This window comes from Notamacropus eugenii, chromosome 2, assembly GCF_028372415.1.
Source record: "Notamacropus eugenii isolate mMacEug1 chromosome 2, mMacEug1.pri_v2, whole genome shotgun sequence".
Lineage (NCBI taxonomy): Eukaryota > Metazoa > Chordata > Mammalia > Diprotodontia > Macropodidae > Notamacropus > Notamacropus eugenii.
This window is the reverse complement of record NC_092873.1, coordinates 326,834,877-326,859,356: the sequence shown is the minus strand read 5'-3', so window position 1 is coordinate 326,859,356 and position 24,480 is coordinate 326,834,877. Positions and strand designations below refer to the sequence as shown.

Genomic DNA, 24,480 nt, shown 5'->3' with positions numbered 1-24,480 from the left:
CCAGAGCCTCCAGTTGAAAGACAAAATACTTCAAGCATCCGGAAAGAAATAATTCAAATATCACAGCCACAGTCAGGATCACGCAAGATTTAGTGACTTTCATATTCAAGGAGTAGAGAGCTTAGAATATGATATCCTGGAAGACAAAGGAGTTAGGATAACAACCAAGAATCATCTACTCAGCAAAACTGAGTGTAATCCTTCAGGAGAAAAAAGTTAATGAAGTGACTTTCAAGCCTTCCTGATGAAAAGGCCAGAGCTGAATAGAAAATTTGACATTCAAATAGAAAACTTAAGAGAAGCATAGAAAGGTAAACATGAAAGAATAGGGGACTTTAAAGTTAAACTGTTTACATCCCTATATGGAAATATGATACATGTAACTCCTGAGAACTTTTTCATTATTACAGCAGGTGAGGAATTTACATGGACAGAGGCATGGGTATGAGTTATGTTGGAATAATCACCCCAAAAATGAAGAAGTGAGAAAGAGGGATGCACTAGGAGAAGGAAGAAAGGAGAGTTAGAATGAGGAAAATTTTCTCACAATAAAAGAGGTACTCGAGGAATAGATTTTATAATGTAGGGGTAAGTGGCAGGGGTATGGCAGGCAGTGCTTGAACCTTACTCTCATTGGAATTGGTTCGAAGAGGGGAGAATATATATACACACTCAATTGTCTATACAAATATAACCTACCCAGTTGAGAATAGTAAGTAAAGGGAGTAAGGGAAAAGGGAAAGTGGAATTATAAAAGAGAGGGCCTATTAAGGGAGGTGGTGATTAGAAGCAAAATAGATTTTTGAGAAAGGATGCCACGTGAATGGGATGAACTCACCTATAAAATGGAATCAGGTAGTAGAATGGATTAGAAACAAGAATCTAACTATATGTTGTTTACAAAAGATATACTTGAAACAGAAAGATACCACAGAGAGTTAAAATAAAGTGCCAGAGTAGAATCTAATTTGCTTCAGCTGAAGTGAGAAAGGTAAAGGTAGCAATCATGATCTCAGACAAAGCAAAAGTAAGAATAGACTTAATTAAAAGATACTATCAGGGAAACTACATTTTGTTAAATAGTGCCATGGACAATGAAGTAATATAAATTTTTACAGGAGGTTTATCTGATAAAGGTTGCTTTTCTCAGATACATACTGAATGTAGAACTGAGTCAAGTTTATAAAAATAAGAGCCCAATTGATTTGGTCAAAGGATATAAAATAGGCAATTTTCAGAAGAAAAAAATCAAAGCTATCTATAGTCGTGTTTAAAAAAATGCTCTAAATCACTGTTGATTAGAGAAAGCAAATTTAAACATCTCTGAAGTACTACCACATACCTATCAGAATTGACAAATGCTGGAGGGGATGAGGGAAAAATAGGTATACTAATGAATTACTGGTGAAGTAGTGAATCGGTCTAGCCATTATAAAGAACAATTTGGAACTGTGCCCAAAGGGCTATAAAATTGCATACCCTTTGACTCAGCAATACCACTACTAAGTTTATATCCCAAAGAGATCAAAGGAAGAAGACCTATGCGTACAAAAATATTTGTAGCCTTCCTTCTGTGGTGACAAAGAATTGGAAATATCAAGGTGATGTTCATCTGTTGGGGAATGGCTAAATAAGTTGTGGCATATGATTGTAATAGAGTACTACTATGCTATAAGAAATGATGAGGGTAGTGGTTTCAGAAAAACTTGGGAATACCTACATGAACTGATGGGGAGTGAAGTGAGAAGAACTGGGAGATCATTATGTGTAGAAATAGCAATGTTGTAATGATGATCTACTGTGAAAGACTTGACTGTTCTGATCAATCCAGTGATCCAAGACTGTTCCAAAGGACTAATGATGACAAAAATGCTATCCATCTCCAGAGAGAGAATTGATGAATTCTGAGTGCAAATTGAAGCATAATTTTCTCGCTTTATTTTTAATCTTTTTGCTTTTTTAAAAAATATGTAGCTAATATGAAAATATGTTTTGCCTTATTTCACATGTGTAATTTATATCATGTTGCTTGCTTTCTTAGTGGGCAGGGGAGGAGTGTGAGACATAAATTGGTACTGAAAATCTAAAAAGAAAAGAATGCTAAAAATAATAAAGTTTTAGAAAAGCAGCCTATTCATGATTTTACACACAAAAAAAATCAGGCATGATCTTTTTGAATGTGAATTTGCACATCATAATCAAAACAAAATTGAATAAATCCTTGATATTTACTAGAGATTGTTAAAGTAGGAACTCTAAGGTTGCAGCCAGTCTAAATTCATAATTCTCTCTCCTCATTTCTAACACTCCTTACAACAAACCCTACAGAGAGTTCCAAAATTCCTTTCGTGAGACTACTGTATGGTTTTTTATTGCTATAAACTTGCACTCCTGTTTTTAAAGATATACTTGTAAGAATGCAAATTTTGTTTTCTGACCCCCTTATTGAAATTTTAAAAATTAATCTATTTTTGGTTTTCAACATTCTTTTCCACAAGATTTTGAGTTCCAAATTTTCTCCCCATCTCTCCCTTCCTCCCACCCCAAGACACTGTGCATTCTGATTACCCCTTCCCCCAATCTGCCCTCCCTTCTTTCACACCCCTCCCTTTCCTTATCCCCATCTCCTCGATTTTCTTGTAGGGCAAGATAGATTTCTATACCCCATTACCTTTATTTCTTATTTCCCAGTTGCAGGTAAAAACAATTTTTAGCACTTGTTTTTAAAACTTTGAGTTCCAACTTTTCTCCTTTCCTCCCTCCCCACCCATCCCCACTGAGAAGACAAGCAATTCAATATAGGTTATACATATGCTGTCATGCAAAACATTTCCATAACAGTCATGTTGTGAAAAACTAACTATATTTCCTTCCACCCTATCCTGCCCCTCCATTTATTCTATTCTTTCTTTTGATCTTGTCCCTCCCCAAAAATGTTTATTTCTAATTACCCCCCCTCCTCCCATTTGCCTTCCCTTCTATCATCCCACTGCATGCCACTTATCCCCTTCTTCTCTGCTTTCCTGTAGTGTAAGATTTTCATACCAAATTGAGTGTGCATATTATTCCCTTCTTAAACCAAATGTGATGAAGAGTTAGCTTCACTTTTCCCCTCTCACCTTCCCCCTTTTCCCTCCATTGAAAAACCTTTTTCTTGCCTCTTCTATGAGAGATAATTTGCCCCATTCCATTTCTCCCTTTCTCTTCCCAATATATTCCTCTCTCACCCCTTAATTTTATTTTTTTAGATATCATACCTTCCTCTTCAACTCACCCTGTACCCTCTATCTATCTATCTATCTATCTATCTATCTATCTATCTATCTATCTATCTACCTATCTATCTATATCTATATCTATATCTATATCTATCTATCTCTCTCTCTCTCTCTCTCTCTCTCTCTCTCTCTCTCTCTATATATATATATATATATATATATATATATATATATATATATATACAATCTCTCCAACTACCCAAATACTGAGAAAAGTTTCAAGAGTTACAAATATGATCTTTCCACGTAGGAATGTAAATAGTTTAACGTTATAAAGTCCCTTATGATTTCTCTTTTCCGGTTTACCTTTTCATGCTTCTCTTCATTCTTGTTTTTGAAAGTGAAATTTTCTATTCAGCTCTGGCCTTTTCATCAAGAATGCTTGAAAGTCCTCTATTTCATTGAATGACCATTTTTTCTCCTGGTGTACTGTACTCAGTTTTGCTGGGTAGGTGATTCTTGGTTTTAATCCTAGCTCCATTGACTTCTGGAATATCATATTTGAGGCCCTGTGATCCCTTAATGTAGAAGCAGCTGGGTCTTGTGTTATCCTGACTGTATTGCCACAATACAGTGACAAATTGTTTCTTTCTGACTGCTTGCAATATTTTTTCCTTGACCTGGGGACTCTGGAATTTGGCTGTAATATTCCTAAGAGTTTTACTTTTGGGTTCTCTTTTAAGAAGTAATTGGTGGATTCTTTCAATATTTATTTTACCCTCTGGTTCTAGAATATCAGGGCAGTTTTTCTTGATAATTCCATGAAAGATGATGTCTAGGCTCTTTTTTTGATCATGGCTTTCAGACAGTCCCATAATTTTTAAATTGTCTCTCTTGGATCTATTTTCCATGTCAGTTGTTTTTCCAATGAGATATTTCACATTATCTTCTATTTTTTCATTCCTTTGGTTTTGTTGTATAATTTCTTGATTTTTCATCAAGTCATTAGCTTCCATCTTCTCCATTCTAATCTTTAAGGAATTATTTTCTTCAATGAGCTTTTGGATCTCTTTTTCCATCTGGCCAGTTCTGCTTTTTTAGGGCATTCTTCTCCTCATTGGCTTTTTGGATTTCTTCTGCCATTTGGGTAAGTCTGTTTTTAAAAGTGTTATTTTCTTCAGCATTTTTTTGGGTCTTCTTTAGAAAGCAGATGACTCATTTTTCATAATTTTCTTGCATCACTGTCATTTCTCTTCCCAATTTTTGCTCTGTTTCTCTTACTTGATTTTCAAAATCTGTTTTGAGTTTTTCCATGGCCTGAGACCAATTCATATTTTTCTTGGAGGCTTTGGATGGAAGAGCTTTGACTTTTTTTTCTTCTGTTTGCATTCTTTATCTTCCTTGTCACCAAAGTAAGATTGCATAGTCTGATTCTTTTTCCAATTTTTGCTCATTTCCCCAGCCATTTCCTTGACTTTTGAGCTCTTTGTCAAGATAGTTCTCTGCTTCTGGTGGGGGTGTACTGTCAGCTGTTCTATCCCTCCCACCCCCAATCTGTGCACCTGGAGCTCCAGAAACAGTGACTGCAGCTGCCCCTGCTGCTGCTGTGGCTGCCTTGGGTTCCTGTGTCCCCTCCCCCATCTACCACCCTGGGGCTGGGACTAGACCAATTCAGTCTTCTCAGCTGAGCCCACAGGCTTTTCCCACTGACCTTCCAATTTATCCTCAGCATTTTGAGGTCATGAAGTCTGGAAAGTACCACAGGTGTGAGAGGTTCAGTCTCCTCAAGGCCTGCTGAAGTCCCCTCTGTGCACTTGTGGCCCATGATGGTCTGTGCTCTGCTGCCATCATGGTGTGATTGATAGACACTTCCCAGCAACCTTCCAGGCTGTCTTGGGCTGGAGATTTGCTTCACTCCATCATTCTGTGGGTTTTGCAGTTCCAGAATTTTAGAGCCATTTTTTACAGATATTTGACTGAGTTTGGCAAGAGCGCTCTAGAAAGTTTGTTCTGTTTCTCCACAGTCTTGGCTCCACCCCCTTAAGAATGTAAATTGCTGATCAACCTACACCTTTACCAAAGTTATATGATTCTGAATTTGTGAAACTTTTGGAATGTCTATAAATTAAGTATGTCCGTGTGTTTTTCCTCTTGAAATATTATGCCTGTGTACACCAGCATTAGATTTACATGTAACCAGAACACAAATTTTGAAATCTATGAATGAAAATACTGTAAACTATAACTTTGAAAAAGGAAAGTAAGCAACCTTAATCTTGAAATTGGAAAGTAAACAAGTCACCCACGCTCTTTGTGTCCCAAATGTAATCCCAAAAGAATGAGACGGTCCTAATATTTAAAACTAAAATTCCTGTAGCAAACAGTGGGCTAGATTTTAAAACCTTGACATTTTTTGAAAGTCTCCTTTGAATTTAGAACCAAAGTGTAGGGGAGGCAAGAGGGAGTTTTAAATTAGAAACTTTTGTAAGTGGCAAAACCAGATTTCTAGCTTTGTAAGATGTTTTCACCCTGGAGAACTTAAGCTCCACAATTGTATCTATCAGTTATTATTTGATTGATTTTCTGTTACTTAGAAATCTATTGCAATAATTGGTATTTTATCAAGTTCCATATTTTTGAACCCACAGCATTTTCTTTGGAGCACCTTACTAAGGAAATCAAGATGATGTCTAATTATTTGTGTTCTTTCTCACAAATGTTGGAACTATCAAGTACTTTAAAAAGTTGTCCAGAGAGGGGTTGGCACATGATTGTCTCACATGTGCATAACCTAGCATGGTGAAACTAAATTTAGTTTTGGTAAACGATATAAGATAAAGTCAGTACTTATTGATTTCAAACTTCAAATATCTGTGAAGTCAGTTTCTCTGAGAATAGAAGGGCCTTCATAATTAGTACTGATTTTCTAATCATGGTAATTAGGGAGTTTAATTTAGATTTTTAAGCTTCGGATTTGTAGGCTACATAGGACATTGGAGCCTTCCCACCAGATGGGAGAGTAATACTTCTATTGCATATTATTAAGACCTTATTTGTTGCTAAATTTATTAAAAAATCTTTGCCTTTGAACTAATTGTTAGAGTCAACTTTGAGGATATTAAGTCTAGCTTGGTGTGATTCATTAGGACTAATTATATTTAGAATGTAATTAAATTGTGAATAAATTATTTATACACTATTTTAATGATTAATTTGATGATTTGTCCCCTAGAAACAATAATTATAATAGCTAATATATAGTGCTTACTATGTGTCAGGCACTGTGCTTTACAATTAGTTTGTAATTATTATCTTACTTGATCATTTATCCCTGGGAAATAGGTGCTGTTATTATTCCCATTTTACAGATGAAGAAACTGAGGCAGAGATTAAGGTGATGCACAACTATTAAGTTTCTAAGACTGGATTTGAACTCCAGGCTTCCTTATTCCAGGCTCTATCCACTCTCTATCCACTGGTGGTGCTCTATCCACTGTGCTAAAGACTATTTAAGTTGACTGTGTAGCTTTATAAACTGCATACTGACCCTTTGACAAAACCAGACTTTTTGCTGTCTGCTGATATTTTCTGAAAGAGAGATAATACTGAATCACTCTTTGCAAGCTTTCTAGTAAGAGCCATTGGCCAGTGGCCCTCTGTCAATTTTTTTTCATCCTGTTTAAATTGTTATATGGATTGTTCATTTGAGCTATATGATGGTTTCAACTTGATTTTATTAAGAGTTTTGTTCATCCTTGAAAGATCTGGATTTCAGAAATGTTAAAAAAAAGTATTGCTTTGATTATTTATAGTTTTATAATCTGTGGACAGATCTATAATTAGAAGTCATGCCAGTTGTGGAATTTTGGAAAAATCCGTTGAACACTATAACTGAAAATTACTATACATTTGGCCTAGTAAATGTCAATCTGATCTGTTATTAGCATGAACATATACATTCAAATACAAATTGTCCTTCACCACTAAGTATAATGGCAAAGTTAAATTAATGTTACTTATACAAACAGTGGTACATCATGACTACATTTTGATTCTTACTTGCTTAATAGCCTAAACTGAGTATCAGAGATAAGTTCAATTTGCACTTTTTTAAAAAACATCATATGAAAAATTACAGGACATTAACCTTAATTATTGGAATAAGGTACATATTGGAATAATGTTGTGCTTATATCTGTGACCAATCTAGAGGTATGTATAATTTGACAAATACATTAGAAAAAAGGTGACCTTGTGAGAATATTAGATGAGATTGGACCAACTATAGGGGTCAGGGAGCAAGGAATGATTTCTTTCTCTGTTGCTATAGAAATTATGGGAAAATTATGCTACTGTACTACATGCAAATTAAACATCAGTAACAGTTGTAATTGTGTTGCTTGACTCATGCTATGAATTAAGTAATAAGACATTCTCCCCCATGACAAAAGAAACAAGTGTATACATGACATGACCTCGGACAAGTCACTTAATTTCTGAGCTTATTTCCTTATCTGTAAAGTGTGTAGGGTGAGCTAAATGACCTTTAAATTCCCTTTCAGCTTTATATCTGTGATTTCATAATTTATACTGAAGCTGCTAAAGACAAAGAATGTAAGGAGATGGAAATAAGGGACCTGAAATATATTAAAGTTTGAAACAAACCAATATCTTCATCTTCTCCCTTATGATATTTGTGACACCAAACCCACATCTAGGTACTCTAGGTAACTGCCCAGTCACCCGGCTCATCCTTTACTTGCTGTTGAATTTTACATCTTGACTAAAGAGGGGATTATTGTAATTGCTAATTGAGTATTGTGATTACTATTTTTAGATTATTATTACATCAGTGGATAATAGTTAATTATGGTGTACTTGTTGTACCTTATAGGTCATTATTTGCCTCATGCTATGGCATAAATTGTAAATCAACTGATATGTCCCAAAGTCTTTTTTACTGATCCAGCAATATTGCCATACCTGCTCCATTTGCTAGTCATGTATTGTTGGGAAATTAGTTAGAATAATGGGATAGCAGACATCTTTATATAAAATTTGTTCAATTGCTATAAAACATTGATGTTGCATGTTAAAGATTTTTCATTTCTCGGATTTCTACCACCCCCTCCCCATAGCTATGTGTTCCTGAGTAAAACTTTTGATATATACCCTGAATCATGATATGTGAATTTTTCCTTCCAGGACTTAAGTCATCTACTTTGACCAGCTTTTTTTATAGATGAAGAAATAGGCCAGAGAGACTAACTTGACCAAGGTTACACAAACAATAAGGGGCAAAAGCAAGATTTGACAGTAGGTCCACTGATCCCAAAGCCACTCTCTTTCCACAATGCCACACTACTTCCTACAAATTCAGAAATTGTTTTAAATCCTTTATATTTTAAAAAATATTGTCTCTTTATGAGACCCTGACTTATGTACTAGAATATTCTATATTACATATCCTTGAGATGACAGGAAGGTCATTTCACTTGTTTCTATTTTTTTACACTCATAAAGTAGGAGATTGTAATCCTTTTCTTTCGTAACTCTGGTCAGAAGAGTAAATGGCTCTATTTTGTTATTGCCCAAATAACCAATTTTTAGTTCTTTCTTCTAAAAATACCATTGGTGGTACAATGGATAGAGTTCTGAACCTGAAGTCAGAAAGACCTGAGTTCATATCCGACCTCAGATACTTGCTAACTATGTGACCTAGGCAAGTTACTTAAGCTCTGTTTGCTTCAGTTTCCTCAACTATTAAATGGGGGATAATAATAACACCTACCTTACAGGATTGTTGTAAGAATCAAATGAGAAAGTATTTGTAAAATGTGCTAGCACAGTGCCTGGCACATGTTTATTCTATTTCTATAGAATTCTATATTCTATAAATGTTTATTCTATTTCTCTTCCCTTCCCAAAATACTTTTAGTAATAGTCATGCTATCTTCAGTGAAAGTTTTATTTTCTACTTTCAGATCTATGCTCTGATGCTGTTGGAACATTCTCAGTCTTTGCAGTTATTACTATATTTTTCCTCTGTCGTAGAACATTGGTACATGTAACTCTCTGTCATGCAGGAACTTCTAGCAGAGTTTGAATCTGAGTTAAAAAAGAGAGAGCATGAATTTCGACTTCAAGCTGATGATATGAGTAATGTAGTCTTGACCCATGAGCTCAAGGTAATGCTAATATAATAACAATTTTACCTTCTCTGTGATGAAAATCATATCTTCTAAGGTTTTAATTATGCATTCTAATAGCCCTATATTCCTTATCTCATTCTTCTGTTAAATTTATAGAACGAAGGGATGAAGTTTAGACCTTTCTTTAAGACATTGAGCAAATATAATTACCGGTTATCCAGTTAGTCAAAAACATTTTCCCACTACTTTTACTTCACTAGGCTGCCATGTCTGTGTTTTTTTTTCCCCTGGGGAAAGAAAAGGTAAGTTTGAAAAGATAATCAGTAGCCATATGTGAGTCAGGGAAGACATGTAAAGAATAAAAAGACATTGTCCTTGCCCTTTTGGGTATTATAGTATTGAATTAGAGGTCTTGAAAACAACAACAAAAAAAGTGATTTGTCTAAGAATTTAGTTCGAATTTAGTTGAAAATGGCTTTGCTTTTCTTGTCTGAGCTGCAAGATAATGTAGAGTTTTGCTTGTGAGAGAATGCATATTATCTTGTCCTACAGACTGAGAATGATGGCTAGTGTTGCAGTTAAGTCTAGCACATTCCTAGAAAGAACCAAACTAGGAGTTTTTCCAAGCTAGATATGCTCTGCCCAAACTAAGTTGGATAGAATTGGATAAAAGACACAAGGCAGATAGAAAAAGGAAAAACTATGAGATTTCTGTGTGACTTAATATTAAATGAATAGTATTAAAATTATATGCTAAGTAATCATTTTAAAAGTTAGTACACTGTGCTTACACACTGTAATGAGACTATAAACTCTCAGTTTAAGAAAAATTAGTATCATAAGAGTCTCATTTAAGTTTTAGTAATAAGAACTTTCAAATTTATTGGCTGTGTAATGAGATGATTATCAGTATTTATCTTGGCATTAATAGAGGCCTTAAGAAAATATCCATCCCTGATAGAGCCCTTTTTCCTTTTCCACACCCTTATTTTGTCCCACTCATTTTCTAGTTCTGAATTTTGTTCTTCTCCAAAAGGTAAAGTTGTTGGCCAAAGAACTTGAGGCTCTTAAAGTAGCTGGTATTAAAGCAGCAGAATCCCTACTGGTAGCAGAAACAACTAATTTGGAACTGGAGAAAGAGGTGAAGCGCAAAGACTTGGAAATTAAGGATCTGACAGCTGTGAAAAATGCCCGGTATTATAAACTGATCTTTACCTAGTATTTGAAGAAACTTTTATGTATTTTTCTGATCTTGATTTCTTTATTCTTTATTTCTAGTAGGTCAGTTTATTTTAATAATTTCTACCAATCCTCAACAGTAATCTATGACCTTTTTACTCCAGTGGCAGTGGTTACCCACAGTCATCCCTGGTCTTTCCAACTGCCACTGAGATTAACTATCTGTAGTTCTATTGGGATTTAGTTGAATATTGATCCCTTTTTCAGTCACCACCATTATTTTCCTCATCCCTTACTTGCCACAAAATCCTTTAATTTCAGCATTAACCTTGCACAGGTCTAGCTTGCCTAATTGAATTATAGAGCAATACCGTGATACAGACTGTGGGCTTGAAAGTGTACTGTGTTCTCGAGTTTCATTTCAGTAGTCTTTATCTTAGTTCTTTCATGTCTCCAAAATTTTTCCAATTTTGATCTTTTAGGATAAAAGACTTAGAAGATCAACTACAATCTGTACAGCTAATCAGGAAAAAAGAAGAAGAAATATTTAAGAGGAAGTAAGTATTTTTGGCTCCTTACTGTAGTGGTAAGAAGGAAAGTGACAAATGATACTGGCAAGAGGGAGAAAGTAGTAAGGGCTAATTTTATAAATGAGTGGAACAAGCAAAAGATTATTTGGTGTGATTTCAGTTCCCTTTTCTCATATCCTTGACAAATTCTCCCTTCTTTTGGTTAATACTTAAAATTTGAACTTATTCACTAGAATGACAACACATTAAATATTATCAGTTATTTATATCTTAGTGTAAAAGAAGATCGCAAAGTCAAGGTTTGAAAGAGAAGGAAAGTAAGAGCCTAAAGAAACTGAGTACCTGGGATAGGGCTAAGTGGGTGTCACTGAAGAGGGAAGATATAGAATGAGACTGTGGAGGAGAGAGTAGAGTAAGGAAATTAGGGAGTAGAGAAAATTTGCTGTTTTCAAATATCTGAAGAACTGTTATGTGGAAAAGAAATTCAACATCCTCTTTATGGTTCCAGAGGGTAGAACTAGGACTAGTGAGTGAAAGTTACAGGGAAGTAAGTTACTATTGTACTAACATAAAGAATTTTTAAACCATTAGATCTGTTCCCCAAAGGAGTAAGCTGTTTGGGGAGATATTGAATTCTTTGTCACTGGAGGTATTTAAATCAAGACTAGATGACCATTTGTCAGAGATGTTGTAGAAAGGATTCATGCACTAAGTAGGGCTTAGATTAGATGACCTCTGAGATATATTCCAACTCTAGGATTCTGTGATTCTAGTTTATGTTTTTCTGTCTATCACGTATCCACAAAGGATTGGAACTAGTTATATCTAATATAGAGTGAAATTTTTCATCAACAAGCATTTCTCTTAAGCACCTACATATATCCCAAGCACTATGCTAGGTACCGAGGATAAAAAACAAAAAGAGAGTGGGGAGTCTAGTTGGTGGGAATGGTGGGCATAGCAGCTGAGGGACCAGGAAAGGCTTCATGTAGGAAGTGTCATACTTCCATAGATAGTAAAATTTAAAGCTAGAAGGGACCTTAAAGATCATCTAGTCAAACTTGAGTATTGCTGACAAGCAGTTTGCAAGCAGATTAAAGTGTAATTGAGAAATATTAAGCAAAAAAAAAAAATTAAAATACAAGGCAGCCTTTGTTTAGTCATTTTTAGTCTTGTCTAACTCTTTGTGATACCTTTTGGGGTTTTCTTGGCAAAGATAGCAGAATAGTTTGCCATTTCCTTCTTCAACTCATTTTACAGATGAGGAAGCTGAAGTAAATAGGGTTAAGATCTTGCCTAGGGTCACACAGCTAGTAAGTGTCTGAGGCCAGATTTGAACTCAGGTCTTCCAATGACTCCAAAGCAGGCACTCTCTTCATTTCACCAACTAGCTACCTTTATAATACAACATAGGTAATGTTAATTTGTGGATTTCTCACTCAATATGTGGTCAAAGGAATCTTAGCTATTTTGGTTTGAAAGCACTGATGTAGTACAACCTTCTCATTTTACACACAAAGAAACTGAAGCCCAGAGAAGTACAGTGATCAAGTGATCAAGTTCTCATAGTAAAAAAAAAGTGGGATTTGAGCTCAGGTCTTTTGACTCCAAATTTATTATTCTTTACACTACACCATAGACTTTGGTAGAGTATAAGGCTATAGTGACTATCTTTCAACCAATCAGTTATTTATTAAGTGTCTACTGTGAACTCAACTTTATGGTAGTTGCTGAGAGGGATACAGAAGGCATACAAGATATGGTATCTGCCCTTGATATTCTAGCTTGGGAGACAGGACTAACAGATTTAAAATTATAAGTGCAATTGGTATAATGCTAGACTTTATGAATGGTAGTATTTCACATAAGGAAAAAGTTAAGTGTTATACAGGTATTTGGAATGGTGGAGAGAAGGGCATTCTAGGCAAAGGGAACATTATGAGTAAAAGGTCAGAGTTAGAATTGCCATGATAGAGAGAGGGTAGGTTATAGTTGTTTATTCAGTCACATCTGACTCTTTGTGATCACATGGACCATAGCACACCAGGCCCTTCTATCCTCTATCATCTCCCAGAGTCTGTCCAAGGTCATGTTTGTTGTTAAGATCTTTCTTGTATAGTTCTTCTGTATATTCTTGCTACCTCTTCTTAATCCATTCTATTTCTGTTAAGTCTCTGACATTTTTGTCTTTCATCATGCCCATTTTTAAATATCTCTAATTCTCTTGAAGAGGTCTCTTGTCTTTCTCATCCTATGGTTTTCTTCTATTTCTTTGCATTGCTCATTTAAGAAAACCTCATCTCTTCTTGCTATTTTCTGGAATTCTGCATTCAGTTAGGTCTATCTTTCTCCTTTCACTTTTGCTTTCTCTCTTCATCTGTTTGTAAAGCCTCTGGTTCTAAGAGGCCTAGGTAGTTTTCTCTTTATTATTTATTGAAATATTATTTTTTGTAATGGTTTTCAGGGTATCCATTGGTTCTTATATTAATTGTCCTCAGTTGATTTTGATTGTAGATGTCTCATACAGTCTTCTGATCTTTCAGTCTTTTGACTTTGTTCTAGTATTTTTTGTAATTTCATTGAATCATTGAGTTGTATTTGCTCCATTCTGTTTAAAGACATCTACTGGTTTGGTGAGTTTATCCTTCTCTTCTTAGCCATTTATTTTGCTTCCAAGTTTATCCTCAACTACTCTAATTTCATAGGATCATAGATTTAGTGCTAGAAGAATTCTTAGGAATGATTAAGTTCAAGTTTCTCATTTTGAAGATGAAGAAACTGAGGCCCAGAGAGGTGAAGTGACTTGCCCAGGGTCACACAGTTCCTGGATTTGGATCCAGATCTTCCTGACTTAAAGTCCAGTGCTTCTTCTACTATACCATGCCAACTGTCATTTCATTCTTTATCTCTTGTTTTACTTCTTCCACTGACCCTTGAAGTTTTATTAGTTAACTTTTTTTTGAGGTGAATAATAGAAGTGAGGGAGGTGAGTTTCACTTATGATTCTTCTGGAATTATTGTCTTCTGAATTTTATCTTGAGATTCTCTTAATCCAGAGTAGTTCTTCATTGCATCAGGAGTTTTCTTTTGTGTGTTCATGACATTAGCCTCTCTTCTAGGGATGATTGTAAAGTACTCTTCCTCGCTACTTCTTTCAAGATTCTCTTGATTCTGCAATCTTGGAGTTGTTGTTCCTTATTACAGGACAAAGTGAGACTGCAGAGGTATAAGAAGCCATACTGACATATATCTGAGTCCCTTGCCTTGAATAGGACTGCAGCAGGCCAACTTGAAAATAGCTTCTTGGCTCTGTCTCTTCTAGCCATCAACATCTGTGACACTGAGGTGAGTGGATAGTGATTCTTGATAGGTTGAATGTGTGTAGCCTTTATATCCTGGGTAGAATAGTCAAGCTGGCTGAAATCATGGAAATTTCTATTTTTTTTACTTTCTTGCCTAAATTCTAGACTGAGACTTTATGTCAGGGACAGGGTTTGCTACCTTCACAATCTTGGATAGAATATGTGGGCCCTAGTTCTACCTCACTGCCACAATCCCAGAGTAGAGCATTGAACTGTGTTGGATATTCTAGTCCTGGGGGGAGTGGATAGGCCTTGGCCCTTCACCCTTGCAATCACTGGCTGGGATCTTGTATGGCTTCAGGCCCTTGGAGAACCCCTTAGAGCAAAACCCAAATGAGAGGTTGTGCCAGGTCCATACTGTATCCCTTCTTCAGTCCTGAATTGATTGACAGAGCCTGAGATAAAGTTGGTCTGGATATGGACCAATCCAGTACTTTGCCCCCTGCATCCTTCTGCAGTTACAGATGGGACAGTTTGAAAAGAGGTTTGCTATACACCTTCCCCAAGGTACTGGTCCACATCTTGAGTTTATAGTTTGGTATTTTGTTGCAATGTATTTCGGGTTTTTTTACAGAGATTACCTCACTGTTTTTCATTGTTCTTGAAGTAGTTCTCAGTAGAGCTGTAGTTGGCTGGAACTTTTTTGCAGTTTGTGCCAGAAGGTCTTTCAGAGTATTGTCCAAAAACAAAGAGAATATTGTCCAAAATAGAGAGTGGCCTTAATTTGTATGGTTCCAGAGATGCCTGCAATGATATAAATTCAGAAATATTTCTTTCTGACAAGGAATTCTGTAGACAGATGCTTCTTTCTTTTCATAGTTCTTTCTTTTTCACATATATTTTCAATTCTTTTGTTTCTACTAGAGGAAAAATCCTCATTAGGTATTCTAATGTAATAATTCTCTTAATACCTACCAGGAAGATATGCTGTATCTCATTGAGTCATGAGCTTCTAATTGCCCAATTCTAATTTTTAAGGAATTATTTTCTTTAATGAACTTTTGTACCTCTTTTTTCAACTTGATCAATTGCATTTTGTAAGTAGTTTTTTCTTCAGTGAATTTTAATGCCTCTTTTTACTATCTGGCCAAATTTGTTTTTAAGTGTTATTTTCTTTAGTATTTTTTTTTTGTTATGCTTTTCCAATCTGTTAATTCACTTTTCATATGTTTTTTGGATTACTCATTTCTTTTCCTGATTTTTCTTCTACCTTTCTTATTTTATTTTTAAAATCCTTTTTAAGCTCTTCCAGGAATTCTTATTGGGTTTGAGTCCAATCCACATTGTTAGCTTTTTTTTTCTTTGAGGCATTGCTTATATCTCTTTTGACATAGTTGTCTTCTGAGTTTGTGTCTTGATTTTCTTTGTTACTGTGGTAACTTTCTGTGGCCAGGATTTTCTTCTTTGTTGTTTGCTTGTTTTTCCAGCCTATTTCTTCACTTTGAATTTTATGTTAAAGTTGGCCTCTGCTGACCTGGGGGCAGGGAAGTATTATCCTAAGCCTCAGGTTTTTTGTGCTGCTGTTTTGTGCTATAAGTTTTCAGTGCTTCCAAGGTATAGTTTCTAAGAATTGTGGTTGCTGCTCACCTGGCCTGTGCTCTAGTCTTAACCCAAGAAGGGATCTTGTTCCATTGCAGTTATAAATTCTAGTGTTCCTCTTGTCCCTGAAACTGTAGTCAGGTCCCCTGTTCCCCTGTGACTGCAAGTGCTGTCTCTTCTTTCAGCCCTGGAACTGTGACCCAGAACCACATATGGGCAATGAAATTGCATCTTGAACACAGCAAAGAGTACCATTTTACCTGTCTGACTCCTATCCCTCTTACCTTCTGCGAAATGAGAGCTCCCAAAGATGCTACTTCTGTTGCAGCTGCCTCTAAGGCCTGCTGCTGGCCTTGTCACAGCATGGCCTTTTCTGAGCTCCAGACCCAGCCACTATCCTGGTGTGACAGACCTTTCCTGCCAACCTCCTGAGTTGTCTTGGGCTAGAAGATTGTTTCACTCCAACATGTTGTTGGTTTTGTCACTCCATAATTTGATTTCAGGAGTTTTTTTAAAGTTGTTTAGAGGGGAATATTGAGAGAGTTCAGGTGGGTTCCTATTTCTATTCTACCACCTTGATCCTGATAGGTATGCTTCTACTCAAGATTGTGTACAGATTTCTGTTTGGGATGATGTAAGGAAAAGAGGAGGGATAGTGGAAAATAGAACAGCTTGACATGCTATGGTCTATGGGGACATGAAGAGTCAGACATGACTGAAAGACTGAACAACAGTGTTTATTCTTTCACCAAACATTCTGCTCAGCATTTTTCATTTGAGACACAAAGAAGTTAACTTAAGTTGAATTTTCATTAATTTTGGTATCAAAATTAGTCCTTATATTCCTCTAAATTTAATAGAATGAATGCAGTTCAAGATGCTGAGATGCCAATTTAGAATAAGATACATCATTAAGAGCCTTTTAGTGACTGCATCCTATACACAAAACACTGCACTTCATGCTTCAAAAGACACACAGAATATTTTAGGAGAAATCTGAAAACAATACTATTACAAAACTGTACCATTACAATACAAAGTATAACTGCCACAAGAGAGGTGCAAGGTTCTATGGGAATTCTTATATAGGAGGGAAAACATTTCTGGCTGGTGGGATCTAGAAATAAGAACTGCTTGAATCTCAGAGATTTTAAATTAACATCCAGCCAGGCTGTTTTTTACTTTCTAGTTTTCTGTCTTTCAGACATGAAGAGCTGGATCGCTTTGCCAGAGAAAAAGATGCAGTGCTAACTGCAGTGAAGGAGGCCAATGTAGAACACGTACAGAAGCTGGAGGCCAAGGTTCTCGAACACCAAGCCAGTCATGATACTCTTGAGATGGAACTGAGAAGAGCTGAGTGGAGACAGGTTGATGCCTTAAAAGAGAAAGATATTGTCATTGCCAAGTGAGTTGGGTTCTTTTATTGACAAACTGAAATAGAAAGTACCCTAATTAATTACATGTTTCTGATTATATGCTTATAATAAAAAAATGACTTTCATATGAATTATTTTTACTATTGATTAGGGATAATTATCCTCATTTTAAATAAAAGGAAATGAAGGCACAGAATGGTCAAAGTGAATTAATTGCTAATAGACTGTGGCTGAATATAAGGATCAGAGACATTCCTTTATATGCACATCTACTTGCCCAATGTGTCTTATTCATTAGATTTTTTTTTTGTTCTTATTGACCTGAGGCAGTTTTAGTTTGAAAACCCACTGGTCATGAAACAGAATTAAATTCTATCTCATATATTTCAAATATAGCATAAATGTTCAGCTATCATAATTAATATTGAACTCAGATAACTTCCAAAAGATTGTCTGTTCTACTATCACACACCAGGGAGACATGCTTATTGTTTCTTCATTTATCATAAGATGGACTAGATTTCCTTGCCTTCTTAAGTCTGTTTTTTATTATAGGTATTTGAAGTTTAATAAATAAAGGACTTTGGTGTGGTACTGCTCTTCATTATACTCGATAAGTATTTTCTTTTCCCTGGACACACATTCTAAGTCTTATGTATCTCTGGGTGATCATTTCTCAATTTGCATTTGTACTTTTGGAGAAATAGCTTCTTCAACAACAACAACAAAAGCCATGGGAAGTTAAATATTCTTTCACAGATTCATTTATTTAGTAAAAAGCTGAACATCATAGTGCTTAGTATCATGGGCAGTAGTACTTAGTACTTAGTAAGTACTAAGACATAGTACTTACCTTCAAGGGACTTATAATCAAGTTTGGAAGACAATCTCACAAATGTATACAAATGATTGTACTAATATGTAAATATTCCATAAGAGAACCAAGTGCCCTGAAGGTTCAAAGGAGAGAGATTTTTTTCCTGATGTAGGAGCAGACTGAAGTGGGGAGGAGAGTTCGCCAAGGGAGACTTTCTGGAAGAGGTTTTAATTTGAGTCTTAAAGATAGGTAGAATTTAGGAACACAAAGATGGGGGAGACAAGATATCAAAAACCAAGGAATAGTAAGAAGTGATTGGAAGATAGCATAATTCAGTTTGTCCGTAGCACAAGATGCTTGGGAAATAGTAGGAGATAATAATAAAAAGGTAGGTTGGAGCCAAATCATGGAGAGTAATGCTATTTTAATAAAATGAGTTTGAACTATTGAGGACTGTTGAAGGTTGATTTGTTTAAGGGAATTGCATTTATCAGACCTCTGCCTTAGAACAGTTAGTGGTGCACAGGATGGATTAGAGTCAGAGAATGAATTTAAAACTTGGAAACTAATGAAGAATATGATGGAAGGGATAAGAGGAGTGGGCATCCTAAGAACCTTACTTTAAGCTGAACTGGACAAAGAAAGGTTGAGTACGCACTTATAAAAACACATAAAGAGTTAGGTGTAGAAATTGAACTTATGAGGGCAACAGGTAGGAACAGGAATAGAAGAGGGAGAGGTTGCTTAAAAGAGAGGGTGGAGTTAGAGGGGGAAGAATCAATTTCAAAACAATCTTCAAAAACAGATCTAATAATGAAGTAGGAATAAGAAAGGAAAAATATGTAAGTGTAAGAACCTGTTATTGAAATCTAGTCATTCTTCTAAATCCAAGCATTTCTAGCTTAGTGAGCAAAATATCCAAATTGGTAAAATCTTCCCTTTACCTTGGAAATCATTTTTCCCCAATATACTCTGAATTACTGTTTGCAGTCAAATTCTCACAGCCATATGTTACTATTAGAAAAATGATAGCTTTGACAATATGGACCTTTGTCCACAAGGTGAGGTCTCCTGCTTTTTTGTATGCTGTCCAGATTTATCATAGCTTTCCTTCCAAGGAGCAAGCATCTTTTAATTTCATGGTTGTAGTCACTACCTACAGTGATTTTTGAGCTCAAGAATATAAAATTTGACATACTTCCATTTCTTCTTCCTCTGTCAAGAAGTGATGGTAGCCGTTACGATGATCTTAGTTTTTTTTATGTTAATCATGAAGCCAGCTTCTACACTCTTCACTTTCACTCTTATCAAAAGGCTTCTTAATTCTTCTTCTTTTTCTGCCATCAGAGTGGTATCATCTGCATATCACTGATATTTCTCCCAGCAACCTTAATTCCAACTTTTGATTCATCCAGCCTGGCATTTCTCCTGATGTGCTCTGCATAAATAAGGTGACAATATAAAGCATTGTCATACTTCTTTTCCAGTCTTAAACCAATCAGTTGCTTCTTGCTCAGTTCTAACTGTTGCTTCTTGGCCCTCATACAAGCTCCTCATGAGACAAGAAAGATCATCTGGTACTCCCATCTCTTTGAGGACTTGATATATTTTGTTGTGATTCACAGACTCAAAGACTTTAGTGTAGTCAATGTAGTAGAAGTAGATGCTTTTTAGAGCTCCTCTTGCTTTCTCCATAATCCAGCAAATGTTGACAGTTTAGTCTCTAGTTCCTCTGCTTCTTTAAAGATGAGCCTACTCTTCTTGGTTCACATATTACTGAAGCCTCGCTCAAGTAATCTCAAGTATAACTTTGTTGGCATGTGAGATGAGTGCAATTGTTCAGTAATTTGAACTTTCTTTGGCATTACGCTTCTTTAGGATTGGGACATAAATAAATCTTTTCCAAGTTAGTGGCCACTGTTGCATTTTCCAAGTTTATTGGTATATTGAGTGCAACACTTCATTTTTTTAAAAGTTATTTATTTATTTTTAGTTTTCAACATAATTTCCACAAGATTTTGAGTTTCAAATTTTCTCCCCATCTCTCCCCTCCCCCCACCTCGACACTGTGCATTCTGATTACTCCTTCCCCCAATCTGTCCTACCTTCTGTCACACTATTCCTTTCCCTTATGCCCATCCCTTCTATTTTCTTGTAGGGCAAGATAGATTTCTATACCTCATTAACCTGAATTTCTTATTTCCTAGTTGTATGTAAAAACAATTTTTGACATTTATTTTTAAAACTTTGAGTTCCAACTTTTCTCCCTCCCTCCCCACCTATTCCCACTGAGAATGCAAGCAATTCAATATAGGTTATACATGTGTAGTTATGCAAAAGAATTCCATAAAAGTCATGTTATGAAAGGCTACCTATATTTTCCTCCATCCTATCCTGCCCCCCATTTATTCTGTTCTCTCTTTTGACCTTGTCCCTCCCCAAAAATGTTTACTTCTAATCAACCCTTCCTCCCATTTGCCCTCCCTTCTATCATCCCCCCACACTCCACTTGTCTCCTTCTCCCCTACTTTACTATAGTGTAAGGAATTTTCATACCAAATTGAGTGTGCATGTTATTCCTTCTTTAAGCCAAATGTGATGAGAGTAAGTTTCACTTTTTCACTGTCACTTCCCCCTTTTCTGCTCCATTGAAAAAGCTTTTTCTTGCCTCTTTTATAAGAGATAATTTTCCCCATTCCATTTCTTCCTTTTTCCTCCCAATATATTCCTCTCTCACCCTTTAATTTTATTTTTTTAGTCATCATCCGTTCCTATTTAACTCACCCTGTGCCCTCTGTCTATATGTATATAATCCCTTCAACTACCCAAATACCAAGAAAAGTCTCAAGAGTTACAAATATTATCTTTCCATGTAAGAATGTAAATAATTCAACTTTAATAAGTTCCGTATGATTTTTCTTTCCTGTTTAACTTTTCATGCTTCTCTTGATTCTAGCATTTGAAAATCAGATTTTCTGTTCAACTCTGGTCTTTTCATCAAGAATGCTTCATTGAATGACCTTTTTTTTCTTTGGAGTATTATACTCAGTTTTGCTGGGTAGGTGATTTTTGGTTTTAATCCCAGCTCCTTTGACTTCTGAAATATGATATTCCAACCTTAGTGTAGAAACTGCTGGATCTTGTGTTACCCTGATTGTATTTCCACAATATTTGAATTGTTTCTTTCTGGCTGCTTGCAATATTTTCTCTTTGACCTGGGAGCTCTGGAATTTGGCTACAGTATTCCTAGGAGTTTTTCTTTTAGGATCTCTTTCAGGAGATGATTGATGGATTCTTTCAATTTCTATTTTACCCTCTGGTTCCAGAATATCAGGGCAGTTTTTCTTGATAATTCCATGAAAGCTCTTTTTTTTGGATCATGGCTTTCAGGTAGTCCCATAATTTTTATATTGTCTCTCCTGGATCTATTTTCCAGGTTAGTTGTTTTTCCAATGATATATTTCACATTATTTTCTATTTTTTCATTTTTTTGGTTTTGTTTTGTAATTTCTTGGTTTCTCATAATGTCATTAGCTTTCATCTGTTCCGTTCTAATTTTTAAAGAATTAGTTTCTTCAGTGAGCCTTTGAACCTCCTTTTCCATTTGACCAATTCTGCTGGTTAAGGCATTCTTTTCCTCATTGGCTTTTTGGACCTCTTTTGCCATTTGGGTTAAATACAAATAATTTAAATATTTAATAATACTTAAAAAGTATTATTTTCTTCAGCATTTTTTTGGGGTCTCCTTTAGCAAGCATTTGACCCATTTTTCATGATTTTCTTGCATCACTCTCATTTCTCTTCCCAATTTTTGCTCTGTTTCTCTTACTTGATTGTCAAAATCCTGTTTGAGATCTTCCATGGCCTGAGACCAATCCATATTTTTCTTGGAGGCTATGGATAGAGGAGCTTTGACTTTGTTTTCTTCTGTATGCATACTTTGGTCTTCCTGGACAGCAAAGTAAGATTCTATAGTCTGACTATTTTTCCTGTTTTTGCTCATTTCCCCAGCCATTTATTTGACTTTTGAGCTCTTTGTCAAGGTAGTTTTCTGCTTCCAGTGGGGATGGGTGTTGTATTGTCAGCCGCTCAATCCTCCCACAATGTGTGTGCCTAGAGCTCCAGAAACAGTGGCTGCAGCTGCCCCTGCTGCTGCTGTGCCTGCCTTGGGTTCCTCTGTCCCCTCCTCCCTCTGCTGCCCAGGGGCTGGGGCCAGACCACTCCATTCTCCTGCACTGGTCTCATAGACCTTTTACACTGACCTTCCAATTTTTCCTCAGCGTTTTGGGGTCATGAAGTCTGAAAACCACCACAGGTGTGAGAGATTCAGTCTCTCCAAGGCCTGCTCAGGCCCCCTCTGAGCACTTGTGGCCCACATTGGACTGGGCCCTGCTTACAGCTTGGCACGATAGACCCTTCCCAGGAACCTTCCAGGCTGTCTTGGGCTGGAGATTTGCTTTACTCTATTATTCTGTGGGTTCTGCAACTCCAGAATTTGGCTAGAGCTATTTGCATGAGCACTCTAGAAAGTCTGTGCTGTTACTCCAGCATCTTGGACTAAGTTGGAAGGTAGGAGAAAGGATAAGAAAATCTTAATTATTTTTTGTTAATAATTTATTTGTTCTCAGTTTTTAACAATCACTTCAGTAAGTTTTAAATTTTTCTCCCCTTCCCTACCCGCTCCCTTCTCATGATGGCATACAATCTTATATGGGTTCTATACATGCATTCTTATTAAACACATTTACACCTTAGTCATGTTGCAAAGAAGAATTAAAATGAATGGGAGAAACCATAAGAAAAACCTTACCAAAAGAAAACATAACAAAATAGAAAATAGTCTGCTTCATTCTGAGTTCCAACTCTGTAGTTCTTTCTCCAAATGTAGACAGCATTTTGCATTGAGTCATTTAGAAATGTTTTAAGTCTTTGCATTGCTGTGAAGGGTGACATCTATTATAAATAGCCCTTGCACACTGTACCTGTTATTGTGTATAATGTTCTCAAAAATCTTAATTATTATAACACTAAAATTATGGATTTGAAAATAGCTTATCATTAAGAGATACATAATCCAAAAAGATATTAGGAAGACTAAGGCCATAAGTAAGATAACATTTGTCATGCATTAGTAAGCAGAAGATAAAGGAGTAGCTAACGAAAAAATTAAATCAATTAATGCTTTCCTGTTTGGATTAAATTTTAAGGGTGATAAAACTATTAGTTAATGGTAGAAATAATAGCAAACAACAAAATCTAACAATATTAAGATTTTTACACCCCAAGCAACACAGCAATTAGGTTAAAAACTTTATTTAGGAGAATAAGTAGAAATCATACCTCTATCATATATTTCCTTATAATTTTAACAACAGTTTTTCAAATTACATTATTAAGTTATTCATAATAGATCAAGAAAAACCAGTAAATTATGGAATTAGACTGGTTTACCAAATTCTAACATGAAGATGTTAAAAAAATGGAAAAAATTGGAGGTTGGAGCCAAGATGATGGAGTAGAAAGATGCACCTACTCTAGCTCATTCCCCACAGCCCATATAATACCTGTAAAAAATGACTGTAAACAAATTCTAGAGCAGCAGAAGCCACAAAATGACAGAGTGAAAGAGATTTCCAGCCCATGGCAGCCTGGAAAGCCAACAGGAAAGGTCTGTTGCATGGGGCACAGAGTGGAGCACAGCCCATAGAGCCCAGCACAGCCTTGGCTGCGCGGCACTGGCAGGAATAAGACCAGAGAAGGCCTTGGGGGTGGAATCCCTGGCAGCAGCTGTGGTTTCCAGATACCTCAACCCACAAATGTCAAAGACAACTTCAAAGATCAGTGAGAAAGCTTTTTCACCTGGGTGAGAAGGGAGAAGGATCCTCCCCTAGCCCTGGCCCCAGGCAGTGGCAGCAGCAGCAGCATCCATTTTTGGAGCCCTCAGCCTAAAGACCCTGGGGGGATTGAGGCACTTATCTGGGTCTCAGTCCTGAGTGGCAGTCCTAGGGTGAGAAAGAGTGCTGGCATGGTGGAGCTAGTGGAGTCTGGAAAGGGAAGTCTGCTTGCAGGTCCTGAGTAGAAAAGCTTTGGTAGCTCCCAGACCAGAGTGCAGGCTAGGAGAGGAGTAAACTCCTCTCCCTTGATTGTGCCCCCTTGGAGGAACTGAGAACTTACAGGTCCCCAGAATATACCTTCCTCTTGACAAAGGACTCAAAAGTCAAGTAGCTGACTGGAAAAATGCCCAAAAAAGGGAAAAAAAATAAGAGTATAGAAGGTTACTTTCTTGGTGAAGAACAATGCATACTAT

At 36.2% G+C, this 24,480-nt stretch overlaps 1 protein-coding gene across 9 annotated transcripts in view; it reads left to right on the top strand.

The window, feature by feature from the left end:
• The window catches only part of CCDC57 (coiled-coil domain containing 57), a 266,795-nt gene that overhangs the window by 64,212 nt on the left and 178,103 nt on the right, over window positions 1–24,480 (top strand). For all 9 annotated transcript variants that reach the window (XR_011975014.1, XM_072645391.1, XM_072645390.1 and 6 more), the window contains 4 exons: window positions 9,305–9,406; window positions 10,407–10,564; window positions 11,032–11,106; window positions 17,185–17,385. Coding sequence is in view for 8 of the 9 variants with exons in the window: in XM_072645391.1 (XP_072501492.1) it covers window positions 9,305–9,406; window positions 10,407–10,564; window positions 11,032–11,106; window positions 17,185–17,385 (536 nt within the window). In the remaining variant the exon portion in view is untranslated. The remainder of the gene's footprint in view (window positions 1–9,304; window positions 9,407–10,406; window positions 10,565–11,031; window positions 11,107–17,184; window positions 17,386–24,480) is intronic.